This window comes from Apium graveolens, chromosome 10 (assembly GCF_009905375.1).
Source record: "Apium graveolens cultivar Ventura chromosome 10, ASM990537v1, whole genome shotgun sequence".
Lineage (NCBI taxonomy): Eukaryota > Viridiplantae > Streptophyta > Magnoliopsida > Apiales > Apiaceae > Apium > Apium graveolens.
Window position 1 is genome coordinate 233086806 of NC_133656.1, and position 14737 is coordinate 233101542.

A 14737-nucleotide genomic window follows, 5' to 3' on the forward strand; every position below is an offset into this window, starting at 1 on the left:
TACAGTTGAAGTATCCATTAAATTCTTTACAATTCTGCAAAAGATTATATTTAAAATTATACTATGATCTATCATACTTTTTTAGGATTTTCTTATTTTGGCTAATTGATGTCTCTACTCATATTACTCTGTCATGTTCTATATGTCATTATAAATTATACAATATCGATAAGTCCTGAGAGAGAAAGTAAGTCTAATATTACAGGGAGAAAATGTACAGTTGTGATAAGTTCTGAGAGAGAAACTAAACGTAAACGTTTAGTGAAGACTATGGGGTTGGATCAAATAGAGATTCGAAAAGTTGAGGGAGTAATGATGAAAAACTGCGGTGGGATATTGGATAAGCTGATGACTCATAGGAATGGTTGGGTGTTTAATAATCTGGTGGATGTAGGTGGTTTAAGGCTTATTCATTATCATCTAGTTGATAAGCGTCCGATGGATCTTGGTACTGTCAAGATGAAGCTTGATAAAGGTGATTATAAAAATCCGCTTGATTTTGTGAAAGATGTTAGATTGACTTTTCTAAAGCGTCTGATGTTCAGTATGTTGACATTCCTGATGGTCGCTCCTTTCTTGGTACTCCACGTTATTATAGAGTTAGCATTCTTGTGCTACAGAGGGCAGTCCAAAACTGGAACAATTGCCAGAATCTTAAGTTTGTGATTAATTTTGGAGATATAGTTGATGGATTTTGCCCAAAAGATCAGTCTTTAAGTGCTGTTAAGAAAGTTATTAATGGATTTGATAACTTCAATGGTCATGTATACCACGTGATTGGCAATCATTTCCTTTACAATCTCCCTCGTCATGAGTTGCTCCCGTTATTGAAAATCCCGGCTCTTGACAGACATGCTTACTATGATTTTTCTTCAATTCCGGAATACAGATTCATAAAACTTGATGGGTACGATATCAGTGCTATTGGTTGGCCTAATGTTCATCCAAACACAGAAAAGGCCTTGAAGTTTCTTAGTGAGAAGAACCCGAATTCTGAAAAGAATAGTCCAGAGGGATTGGTGAATCTTGAGAGAAGATTCCCCAAGTTTAATGGGGCAGTTGGGAAAGAACAATTGGACTGGTTGGATCATGTTTTGCATGATTCGACTAATTTAAATAAAAAAGGTGGTAGTTTGCTGTCATTTGCCTCTGGATCCTGGATCATCATCCAAAGAAGCACTTTTGTGGAACTATGATGAAGTAATGGATGTGATACATCAGTACAAATGTGTGAATGTTTTCCTAGGTGGACATGATCATAAAGATGGACATTCAATTGACTCCCATGGGGTACATCATAGGATCCTAGAAGCAGCCCTTGAATGTCCTCCATGCACAGATGCTTTTGGATATATAGATGTTTTCGACAATAGGTTATCACTTATTGGAATGGATCGTATGAAAAACACCGATATGGTTTTCATAATGTAATAATGTACAATCAAAAAGAAGAGGAAATTCATACTATGGATACTGATTTGCTCGATTTGTTTGATGAACTCTTTGAACATAATTGTAAGAAATTTGACAGTGAGCATCTGCGTGCAATTCGTCAACAATAGCTTCTGCAATCGGAAGTTGTGTCTTCTCAGCAGGATACAAATAAGCTGAAGACACTATGGGGTTGGATCATATAGAGATTCAAAAAGTTGAGGGAGTAATGATGAAAAACTGCGGTGGGATATTGGATAAGCTGATGACTCATAGGAATGGTTGGGTGTTTAATAATCTGGTGGATGTAGGTGGTTTATGGCTTATTCATTATCATCTAGTTGATAAGCGTTCGATGGATCTTGGTACTGTCAGGATGAAGCTTGATAAAGGTGATTATAAAAATCCGTTTGATTTTGTGAAAGATGTTAGATTGACTTTTCGAAAGCGTCTGATGTTCAGTATGATGACATTCCTGATGGCCGCTCCTTTCTTGGTACTCCACGTTATTATAGAGTTAGCATTCTTGTGCTACAGAGGGCAGTCCAAAACTGGAACAATTGCCAGAAGCTTAAGTTTGTGATTAATTTTGGAGATATAGTTGATGGATTTTGCCCAAAAGATCAGTCTTTAAGTGCTGTTAAGAAAGTTATTAATGGATTTGATAACTTCAATGGTCATGTATACCACATGATTGGAAATCATTGCCTTTACAATCTCCCTCGTCATGAGTTGCTCCCGTTATTGAAAATCCTGGCTCTTGACAGACATGCTTACTATGATTTTTCTCCAATTCCAGAATACAGATTCATAAAACTTGATGGGTACGATATCAGTGCTATTGGCTGGCCTAATGATCATCCAAACACAGAAAAGGCCTTGAAGTTTCTTACTGAGAAGAACCCAAATTCTGAAAAGAATAGTCCAGAGGGATTGGTGAATCTTGAGAGAAGATTCCCCAAGTTTAATGGGGCAGTTGGGAAAAAAACAATTGGACTGATTGGATCATGTTTTGCATGATTCGACTAATTTAAATCAAAAAGGTGGTAGTTTGTTGTCATTTGCCTCTGGATCCTGGATCATCATCCAAAGAAGCACTTTTGTGGAACTATGATGAAGTTATGGATGTGATACATCGGTACAAATGTGTGAATGTTTTCCTAGGTGGAAATGATCATAAAGATGGACATTCAATTGACTCCCATGGGGTACATCATAGGATCCTAGAAGCAGCCCTTGAATGTCCTCCAGGCACAGATGCTTTTGGATATATTGATGTTTTTGACAATAGGTTATCACTTATTGGAATGGATTGTATGAAAATCACCGATATGGTTTTCATAATGTAATAATGTATAATCGAAAAGAAGAGGAAATTCATACTATGGCTACTGATTTGCTCGATTTATTTGATGAACTCTTTGAACAGAATTGTAAGAAATTTGACAGTGAGCATCTGCGTGCAATTCGTGAACAACAGCTTCTGCAATCGGAAGTTGTGTCTTCTCAGCAGGATACAAATAAGCAGGATCCACAAGCGGTAGTGCCTATGAAAATTAGTAAATAAGCTGCTTAAAAACACGTATCTAAGCAGATAAGTCTGGTGTCAGAGTCAAAGAAAAATCCGCAGATGAAGAGAGAGATGACATTGCAGATAGTGGCCAAGCGGAATTCTAACATGACAACACATGAAGATGGGGAAATTGAGCTTGATATTGATGATATTGACAGTGAAACAATGTGGGATTTGCATAGATTTCTGAGGCTCAAGCTAGAGGCTAGACAGATGAATAAGGCTACATCAATAGCTGCTAATTGATGTCTCTACTCATATTACTCTGTCATGTTCTATATATCATTAGAATAGCTGGTTGTATAAAGAGCCAAGCCTTAAAACAGAGTGTTAAGTTGAATTTATATTATTGGAGAGAAGTCTTTTTTATCAAAAGGTGTTTAGAATCTTGAAATGTTGAATCCGCTAACCTTCGTACATAATCTTAATTAACTTCTCTAATGTGGAATGATTTAACCATTGTCCCATTTATCACATGATTCATTTTTAAATCTATTTCATTTCAGAATCTACATTTTGTTATTTGAATTTATATAACTTAAGATAAGTCATTTTTACTGAAAAAGATAGTTAATTTTGAAATACTGAATCTGATAACATGCCTAGATGATCTGAATTAACTGTTCTAATATGATGGGTTTTAGCCATCGTCCCATATATCAGGGTTGTGTACATGTGTTAGCTATATTTTTGACACATAATTTGTTGATTTATAAACTATGAGATTTGTTACTGATGAGGAAATCCAAAATTGTAGATTTGTAAACCACACTAAAATTTTTGTAACTAATGTGAGTTGATTATGGTGAGTTGTCAGTATTAATTACATGTAAGATTTACTTTAGTCGTATAAAGTTGTCAGAAAATATAGCTAACACATTAATTCACACAAAAATATATAGTCAAATTTGACAACTATATCGACATTAAATAATCGCAAGATTTACGTTAATCATACATATGTTAGTAATTATACCTAATACATTAAATAAACGAAAAGATACAGTCAAATCTGAATATTGAATAAATCATGCGCGTGGTTATTAACTTAAAATTTGAATTTTTTGTTTGTGATTGGTTAGAAATAAAACAAATCTTCGTGCTTAAATTTTGTGCAAGATTTAAGTTAATGTGTATTATGCTATAATTATAGTTAAGACAGAAATTGTATGAAAAGATTTAGTTAATATTAATATTAAGTAAATCATGTGCGTGATTTATGACATTATCAATCATGAAGATACTAAGTTGCTATAATTTTAAAAACGTAATTTAGGAATGAATCTTAGGAATGGAGCGTAGAAAATTTAACTAATATTTTATTTAAATTTATTATAAAAAAAAATTGGTAGAAAAAGTAAAGCAAGCAAAACTTGAATCAATATTATAAATAAGGAATCCAACTCAAATCATTACCATATATGAAATGTAACGAAACAAATTAATTATAATGAAAATCCTCCTATTCTACTATTTTAAAATGATGAACTCTTTATGCTAGGAGATCTTCCTTGCCCATTCGTGTCCTTTTAACCTTGCTGAAATTAAGATAAAGCAGAATTAGCAGATTGGAATACCAAATAGACTTAATGAACAATATATGATAATTTATTTACCTTGTGAATTTTTTCGGAGTGACCTTTCAAATCAAAAACGACATCGTCGTCAAGGACCACATGACTGGGTGATGGTCTAAATCTTTTATTTGTGGACTTGACGGAATCTGGCGTCATCTTTGTTGGATTAGAATTAGTTGAAGAAGTTTCCTCTTTCTCTGTTAATTCATATTTTGTGGAGCCAGACCCCTAAATATTCACAGATAAATCAACATGCATTGTATCAACATTAAAAAATACCAAAAATTAATGAATTAGGAAAAAAATCCTTACATCCATGTAACTAAGATCATGAATATTCTCGGTATTTGTTTTAACCGGACAGTCTGCATTTGCTGCTTCACCACATTCAGCAACATCAGAGGCAAAAAATATTGAATGACCGTCCAATAAATTGTTCTTGTTTAAACAAATGGTCACTGATAGTTGTTTTCCCTCCAACTCCTTTAGTAACTCTGGGTACTCAATTGATGAACCGTCCTGACAAATAAATCAGATTGAAGAAGTCCATGTGTGATGTGTGTTTACCAATAATATAATTGTATACATTTAAGTTTTATATTATACTTAACTTTTTGAATATTGTTGACATTTTTTGATGTCAACCTTCGGATCTCACGATCAAAGAATATAACCTGAATGGTTCCAGTGGAGTCACTAACATAACTTGTAACATGGAACCTGGAATGGCACATTAACCAATTTTAAAAATTATGAAATTGAAAAATGTTGTACAGTGGACAGTGAGATTCAGACAAATAGTACCTTTTATCAGCATATGAGATAATCTGTTTGCATTCACCAGTACACCGATAAAAGTCATCCACCACCTCCAATTCGGCCGAACAAATGTCACAGCCGTAATACCACCATTTCACAGAATCATCAATTTTTTCATTCTTAGAAAAACACATTACTTCCATCTGTAATCAATATGAATATGAACTATTATTACATAGTAATACGTGCAAAAAAATTATGTATGAAAGTTTTATTTCTAACCTCATCCATATTTTCCATCCGTAAATTGCTGATTTCTCCCACTTTATATGATTTAATCGTTTCTTCAAATTTAACTCCAATAAATTCAGATTCATCAATTGCGCCGTATGTGAGCGAAAACTTTCGACGTAGATCATGTACAACTTCATAGTCTAAATCTATATAGTATTTCGAGCATCCATATGAACTGATTTGTATCATACCTTTTTAAAAATATACCAAAGATAAAAAAAATTAGAATCATTGTTGATAAGTTGTTAATATTTATCTAATGATAAATATGAATGTAGATGCATATTTCTTACTGTTGTAGGTTGTGATTTTGCAGCCGGTAATAATTATTATATGAGCATCACCTTGTAGACTTTCTACATCAGCACGTAATTTGTCTGCAAGTTTGTCCCACACCGTGACCCTAGCTCGCAAGCTAAAAATTTAAAAATTAACCAAAAATCATAAGTAAAAAAATTTTCATGTTGGAAATCGTATCTCATCTTATATTTACCTGTCGTCAACAATGTCAAACATGAAGATATTCTTTATTCCTTTTTGGGTGTGGCGCGAAGATGTTGTACCTGGACCCTCAAAAACGCCAATAACATCTGCTTTGGAGAAAGATGAGATATTTAATTATCTTTCTTTAAAATGGAACTTAGATAATTTATTTACTAAAAAATACCTGTAAGAATTCTCGATTCACCGACTCGTGTGTGCAAACATCCAAGAGAGACTAATTCAAACTTGTGACGGGGAATCATCTCATCCTCTTTTGTTATCCGCTCCATCTTTGTATATTTTTGGAAAAATATACACTTTTTATTACTAACTGGGGAATGGTTGAACCTAGATTTAGCAACAGTAAAATTGGAAACCGAGTAAAGATGTCCTTCTGTAGGTTCCGCATCTTGACCGTTACAAAATTCCGGACCAGCATAAGCATGAATGTGAGTTTTCTGCATGTGTCAGACACATTTAATTAAACTGTTGTATGACATATGGATATATTATATTTTGATGAGTTATGTGCACAATATGTGGGAATCAGTACTTACGTCATCATCGAGGAAGATGAGATTCAAGCCTTTGAAGTCACCCGTTGTGTCGTTGAATCCAGGCCACATCCTAGTCAAGCGTACTTTGATTCTCCAACTTGTCTTATCTATTGTCAAAGAAGCAATACGACTGAAGCGAGAACCTTGCATTATGCAGATGTAAGCGAAAGTGTTTGTTATTGAGAGGAATTTTTTTAATGTGAGTTCAAAACACGTGTAAAGCTCTTTATATAGGAAAAATATAGTGGTCAACATTGATTATATGCATAAATTACGTTGAGTAGATTGTGCAATTAATATATTTTTGAAGATAATATTTATTTCTGATTGGCTGTATTTGTTTAATGTCAAATATCATAAGATTACATAAATCTGGTGTAAGTGGTCAGAAATAAAAAATCTCTCAAATATCAAATTAATTTGAGTTGATTATGGTGAAGAATTATTTATTTACAAATATAAATTAGTTGTCAACATTAATTATACGCAAGGATACAGGAAAATCTAACACTTTAAATAAATGAAAAAATAAAGTCAAATCCAGAGATTGAATAAATCATATCTCACATTATTCCAAACATGCATAATTTAAGCTAATGTATATTATGTCATAATCATAGCTAACTCAAATTATTCTAAACATGCATGATTTAAGCTAATGCATATTAGGCCATAATTATTTATACATGTATATAATTATAGTTGATTTATAAATTATAGATTTGTTAGTAATGAGAAAATCCGAAATTGTAAAATAGTAAATTTGTAAATGAGAGATTTGTTCGTAATGGCAAAAAGTTCAAAAAGGAAATGATTATGTTAAATTTGTAAGTAATGTTTAAAAGTCAAAAAGAAAATGTTTTTGAATTTGAATTTGAATTAATGATAAAAGTATAAATATTAATTAGAGTGATTTAAGGCTAACCCAAGGTGGTTAACATCATGGTTAAGTCTCCGAAAAAGGAAAGAATTTCGTGAATTCTCATTGGTCGAAATTGAAATGGTGGCTTCTGATTGGCTGAAAATTATGAGAAAATCTCTGATTGGCTAACTATATGGTGTGGTAGACTCGGCTTTTATAAAGAAAGATTGAATAATGTATATGTCAATGTTAAAAGAACTTTTATAATTTATTTGATTAACTAAATTATACGATTCTCATAAAAATTCATAAGATTTGTTCTACAATTTAATAACGTGATATTTAATTTCCGATATGCTTATTTATTATTTTTTAATACATCATAATTTATAAGAAAGAAAGTTATAACTTGTGAATTTAGAAAAGTGTTCACATATTTTTCTTAAAAAAACATATTTTTTTTATGCTAAGGGGTTATTTGTTAAATCTGAATGACATTTTCTGAACGACAGAAATTTATGGATGATCTGGACGAAGAGGTAATAAAAAAATCTGAACGAATGATGTTATTTGTTAAATTTTTCTTTTAATTATTAGGATGATGATAATTTTCTATATTAACTTGCTATTTGTATAGTTTTGTTTAAAAAATTATTTTAGCAAGATATTTTTTATAATAATAATAGAAGAGAATGTCTAGGTCATTAATAAATTTTTTTACAAAACACAATCAAACAATCCATCTGCTAATTTCTTTTTTCTTATGAAATTGTGAACAACAATACAAGCAATCACAATATCTCGTTGCGTAGAAAATGAATATGGAGCCATTTGTTTTAAGATTGGAAATTTTGATTTTAGCACGCCATAAGCACACTCGATAACATTTCTTAATTTTGCGTGGGCATGATTAAATTTTTCCTCCTTAGTTAAGGCACGTTGACGATCAAAATCTGATAACCAATATCTTGTGTTACGGTACGGGGTTAAATAACCACATGTGTTCGTATATGCTGCATCACAAAGATAATATTTATCTGCAATACAAAGTTAGAAAAATTATTATTTACTTTACCCTATTAGAGTATTCTCGTTTAAAAATAGTAAGAGATACATACTTGGTGGAGGAACCGGAAATCCGGAATCAAAATCGAGGGCGACCTCTGTCAATATTCTTGAATCATGTGCTACTCCCTCCCATCCAACCCAGACAAATGTGAATATCATATTAAAATCATATATACCTAAAATATTTTGGTAACACTCGCCTCTTTCTCGTCCTCTATATCGAGCTTGTTGGCCAACAAGAATAATAACATGAACAAGTGTACCATCAAGTGCACCAATTGCTTCATGTAGCATAATAATAAAAACATGTGAAAGCATATTAAAGAATGTTAATATTACATCGACATGTTAATTAATAGGAAATTAGACAATGCAAATAAAAATAATGTCATTACTTACAGGAAATATTTTTAGCAGATCTTTGTGTCTTCTTGAAATATTTGAGTTTTGATCGGATGTTATAAAAACTATCATTTCTTTTGCAAACTCCATCATCCCGTCCAAGACCTCATGAAAATATTTGTGTATTGTTTGTGTAGAATGCTGGAACCTACGTTTCACCTTTATAAAACGATCGTTATGGCTTATAACATGTAAAAATATAGCCATTTTTTCTTCAATTGTTGAATATCGACTATCTTCCAGTCAACCACAATGTTTAAAGTGTTTACAAAGTTGAATATATGCAACACGAGAAAGACACATCATTTCTTGACATTGAGTGTTAGAACCTTCCAACAACTCTAATGTATAAGCAAATTCGGGCAATGCTGAATTATTATCTCTTATTCTTGACACAGTTTTTGGATGAAGTTTTCTCGGATAACAATACATAATCATCAAGCATAGTAACTGATCCTGAATTTCCACTATCACCTTGTAAAGTACTTTCAAATTATAAACAGATAGAATGAAACTAATAAAAAATCATAACTAAAAAAGCTTTAGTTAAAACCATTAAATATGCATTATAATTGAAATGTACGAAATTTAAAACCAAACCAATTTCTAAGTTCAACAAAGCTGAAGAAAGACCAAGTCCTAAGCCAAATCAAATACAAAACTTTAAAAAAGTAGGAAATGAATAGAACTAGATGAAAAACTAAATATCAAATTCTAATTTAGTTGACACCATTTTAACCCAATACTCATTCTCCTCTGCATCAAGAAGCATCCATTGTTCTCTATACTTTACACTCTCACAAAAAAATCCCAAGAGCCTTTCGATGCAAGGGATTTGTTGCTCCCCATCCAAGACTATTCAATTTCTCTTTAAATTCTTTAAGTGATGGTCCACTATTGGTCTGAACCATCAATTTTAGTGCATTGGTCATCTCATCTTCAAACTTTGTAGTTTTTGTAAGTTTTGGTGATGTTTTAGCTTTTTTCTTTGGATTTTCGTGGACAATTGGATTCAGAGTATTTGACTGACTTTCTTCGGTTATTGGAATCTCTATGTCATCATTTAAATCAATAGTCATGTTATTCTTAGAGCTAGGCCCCCATCCACTAACTCCCGTGGCAGCAGTTCCATCATAAAGTTGGGTGCAAAGTTCAGGATAGCTCAAAGGTGTGGTTTTTAATGTATCCACGATCTTATTTCCCCGTGGACAACAAAATAGAGTAAATTTCAATTATGATATGGTTTTTAAATTGATTGAATACGAATTAAAAAGTTACCTTTTTAGGTTGATCCCATTCTTCTTCTAAGATGTTGAATGTATTAGTTGTCAAATCATAATGATTCCCAGTTTTGGATTTGAGTCGACACCAAGCAACATATCGGGATCTTAGGTAATCATATCGGTTTCTTATTTGTCTAGCGTCAACCTCAAAGTTGTGGGTTTTCTTAAGAATTTCTCCCATTTTTATCTAGAATACAACTTAAGGTTACTACCTAGCCTGCCACTAGCGGTAACTTCCTCAATGCATGCTTCCAGAAATGTTTTAGTTATAAGTTCACACCTCCACAATACTTTTTTATTTTTTTGAGTTTCGCTACTTTGGTTTTGGCTCTCACTAGCTTGAGTTTGGGATTCACTAGCTTTGTCCATACCTACAAACCAGATTTAGTTGAAAATTAAATAATATGTTAATACTCATAGAATTGTAAACTATATAAAAGGACCCTTATAAAGAGAAGAAGTTTTTGATATATAAGCTAAAATGCGACATGGATAAGATGCAATTTTTGGTATATAAGCTATAAAGCTACTGATAAGTTGATGGGTTCCGCTGCCTATTTGTTGTAGTTTACTTAACATAATCTATTTAATCCATGTTTGTAAAGATTGGATTACTAAGAATCTAATCAAGAAGACATGCAACTTAGGCTTTTTTGGAATCGCCTTAGATAGGATCAGAAGTGAGAGCTTTTAAGCACTGACAAAACTAGGGAGGGGATAGCCAAGAGCCCTGAACGGTCATCAGAACAAGATGGAAAATTTTATTGTTAAATATTCCAGCCCTGGTCTTCAAGAGTTTTGGTTCTTCTACTTTATTCAAGTATTGTAGTAAAAGAGGAGGCAATTTTCTAAATAAAATAGATGGAAGAATACAAAGACGAGAGAAATCTAAGGGAAGGCTACTTACGAACAGTCCTAGTCCTCACACATATGTCTATTTGATGTTTAGTATATCTCATCAGTCGTCACCAGATCCATTTAGGGGTTTCAAATGGGCTTTAACCTCGCATTTAGGTTGCGTAAAATTATTGGATCACATAGGGGGAATTTTATATGCTCCTTTTAGTTTTTTTTTCTTTAGAGTATCAGTAATACTCTTGCACTTCCAGACATCAACCACATACAGACTGTAAAAGGCCTGCTTAATCTCAGAACTAAATGCTACAAACTTTTAATACACTCTGCAGCTCTGCTGCATTATAATTTAAGTACTCCTATTTCTTCATGTAGGTAGTTTCAGACCTCTACTCTTGCTAATTTTTAGTATAAAAAATGTTACAAATGTCTAATTTAAAAACATAATCCAACATATCATTCTCATTCTTATATACGCAAAGACAACAATGGAAGTTTAATAAGCAGTAAATATTATATGCTGATGTGATGGGAGAGTAAATGATTTACTTAATTCTCGTGTAAACCAGCTATAGAAGCAAATGAACTTTGTAATCTATATCAAATGCTGATAATCCAGATAACAAGATACATAAAAAAATTGACATTGTTTAGAGTTACCTGGTTGGGGAATTGGAGAATTCAGAGCTGGTGATCCTGGGAAGGGAAAAAATAAAGAATTATATACATTTTTATTGTGTTTTGGTAATACCCTTTTTTAACTACAAAATAAAACAAATTCCGAATTATATAAACTGAGAGTTCAAGACAAATATAATTTATGACGCACCCTACCACTACATAAACATTATGACGGATTTCAAAATAGCAAATTTCACTAGTAATTACAGTTTTCAACAAATGATAGAGTAGGAAATAAATACAACACTCCAAATATCACGAGACGAACTTTGCTCATATATATCCGGAAATTTTGTTAATTCGGATTAATGAGAGAGATTTAATGGCAATTGCGTACTGATACTTGTTTGATTTCTTTCAAGACCTTGGATATATATAACCATAGAAAATGTTGTTTGTCAAGTTTTTAGTAATGAAAACTTAAGAGGCTGATAAATCTTCAACAAAAATCCTAATTTCTTCTAGTTTGGTTTCATGACAATTTTCTTTCAAACTCAAATATATAACCATAACACATGTTTTGTGTAAGTTCTTAGTAATGACAACTTCTGAGATTCATAAACATTTAAGCTTGTCAAAAAAAGAAAAATAAAACCTTACAACAATGATGTTTGATTCCTTCAAAACAGAAAGAGCATATGTCCAAAATGTAGGGTTGATTTACATATATTACATTCAGAAAACCACGAATTCTCAATGCCATAGATGCATAAAACAGAGAGAAGAGGAACAAATATACACAAAAATTCAGAAGTTTTTAGAATAACAAATTGACTCAGGAACCTTATCAAAATTTGCGACCATCATGGTTGTTCCGTCGAGGAGTCGAAGCGAGTCGATGGACCTCCCGCTAGTCGACTAGTCGATTAGTCGTAGACTAGTCGATAAAAAAATAATATATTATTATAAATTATATATTTGTGATCAAATAAACACACATATATATTTGCATTATGTAATGTAGATTTCTAAGTTATAACCACTTCCATAATGTTTTTTTAGATTCCAAGGAATACAGTAATTGTACAGAATGGAGATTGCAGAAAAACAGAAGAAAAACATAGCAGAAAATATAATCTATAGAAAAATAAAGCAGAATTATAGAACAAAAAATACATGAAAATTAAACTGCAAAATTCAGAATTCGGAATGCAGTAAACAGAAAAAGAGAAACAGTTAATATAACATATTTTGCAGAGAATTAAATCCTGGAAAGTGGAAACAATAAAAAGACAGCGACCAACAGAAAGTCAGATGCTCAATCTGCAGAAAACAGGGCAGATTTCAGAGTTTTCTGCCATTAGCCTAAAATAAGCAAGTAGTTCTGTAGAAGACTAGAAGTTCATATAAAATGAATTCACAAGTACATATATATATATAACCACATTCAGTTTAAACTTTAAACTTATCTATTATCAGTTATCACATATGTATAGATACATATATATATAACTATACATACAATATACATACATATATTTATATGACGGTTTGTATATATAATTATACATACAATATACATACATATATTAGACAGAGAAGAAGAAAAAGGTAGAATTAAAGATTTGTAGAAGGAAGAGAAGAAGAATTAGAGAAGAAGAAGATTTCTTACCCGTTAAAGAAGCAGCCGTCGTTGTAATAGAGAGAGGAGGTTGTGGCCGGTGGGTAATAGGGTTTTATTAGACCCGTTTCTTTTTTTATTAAAGATTGACCGGGTTTGGACCATTTTTAGTCAGGGTTTGGACCGGGTTATAAACCAGTCGGTGATCCGAACGACTTAGAAGCCCGACTAGTCGACTAGTCGACTAGTCGACCGCTTAGTCGACTAGTTGACCGCTTAGTCGACTAGGCGACCGAAATATCAACATTCACCGAGTCGAGATGTTGAGTCGATAACTATTTACCGCTTGGTCGACAAGTCGACGACTAGTCGCGACTAGTCGACCGACATGACAACAATGGCGACCATGGTGTAAGAGAGTTCAAGATAAACATAGGTTGAGGATCTGATGCAAAAAATATCACATAATCTGATGCAAGCCAATTAACTAATCATACAAAAAAATAAGATTATAATCATTGACAATTTAGGTCGAGACTGGCTCGTACCTGATAATGGGAATTGAATTGACGACTGTGGTGAGAAGAAATCAGAGAGCCGATTAAATACCTAAAACGGATAAGAATTATAACAGTGATAAGAACAAGAAGTTTTAAGAACAGGCGCCAAAAAATAAAAAAATCCGTGAATCTGATGTACAGGATAGAAGCGGGATACCTTAGGAATCGATATCTGGACGATTGAGCGACAAAATCAAGGAGGAGGAGTCCAGGGTTTTTTTGTGGTCGTCCAACAATTTTTTTATGGTCCAGTCCTCATAAAATATTATCAAATAATCTGGATGAGCCTCAATCTGAATGAGCCCATAACTTGTGTTATTCAGTTGTTATCAAATGAGGCCTAAGTTAATTTTTTTTTGTTATTATTTTCTTAATTTTGAAGTTGGGTAAAATTCAATTCGACATTATTTGTTAATGGCGGAAAGCATATACGATTTTTCGCTAAGTCTTTAATTATTTTCATTAAGGAAACAGTTAAGCCTCTAATTATTTTCATCATGACATTTATGTTATGTTCCAAAAAATAGAAGAGAAAAGAAAAGAATAGAAAGTGGGCAATCTATTTATCTATTACTCTACTGCTATATATTAAATGGCAATACAAGGGTAAAAAAAGCCATTTTAATGACCGTAAAATTACGATTTTGCCCTTTTATATTGAAAAATTATAAAAATGTCATTTTTACAAATTTATTGTTAAAATTAAGAATTATTTTTGTATTCAATAAGAATCGAACCTCACACCTTCTACTTACAAACTTCATGTTGCTACCACATGTTCACTTGGAAAT

At 32.3% G+C, this 14737-nt stretch overlaps 1 protein-coding gene and 2 pseudogenes across 2 annotated transcripts; 2 read left to right on the top strand and 1 right to left on the bottom strand.

Moving 5' to 3' along the window:
* The first annotated feature begins 270 nt into the window (after positions 1-270).
* On the top strand, positions 271-1431 carry LOC141692024 (manganese-dependent ADP-ribose/CDP-alcohol diphosphatase-like; annotated as a pseudogene).
* Positions 1432-1618: 187 nt separating this feature from the next.
* LOC141692025 (manganese-dependent ADP-ribose/CDP-alcohol diphosphatase-like) lies at positions 1619-2780 on the top strand (annotated as a pseudogene).
* Positions 2781-4407: 1627 nt separating this feature from the next.
* LOC141692985 (uncharacterized) lies at positions 4408-14218 on the bottom strand. 2 transcript variants are annotated; one of them, XM_074497965.1, is made up of 15 exons: positions 14104-14218; positions 13935-13995; positions 11805-11840; positions 9002-9480; positions 8655-8910; positions 6675-6781; positions 6302-6575; positions 6128-6224; positions 5928-6049; positions 5623-5825; positions 5386-5543; positions 5193-5301; positions 4894-5100; positions 4621-4809; positions 4408-4542 (listed from the first exon to the last, which is right to left on the bottom strand). In XM_074497965.1, exons 5-15 carry the CDS (start codon positions 8896-8898, stop codon positions 4534-4536), a joined length of 1719 nt encoding a protein of 572 aa, XP_074354066.1. In that variant the 5' UTR covers positions 8899-8910; positions 9002-9480; positions 11805-11840; positions 13935-13995; positions 14104-14218; the 3' UTR covers positions 4408-4533. The 2 variants fall into 2 exon arrangements, 1 of the variants encoding a protein (XP_074354066.1); XR_012562978.1 differs by lacking the exons at positions 4408-4542; positions 4621-4809; positions 4894-5100; ... (9 more) ...; positions 13935-13995; positions 14104-14218 and adding an exon at positions 8238-8573 and having other exon boundaries at positions 8655-8792.
* Between the last annotated feature and the right edge of the window lie 519 nt (positions 14219-14737).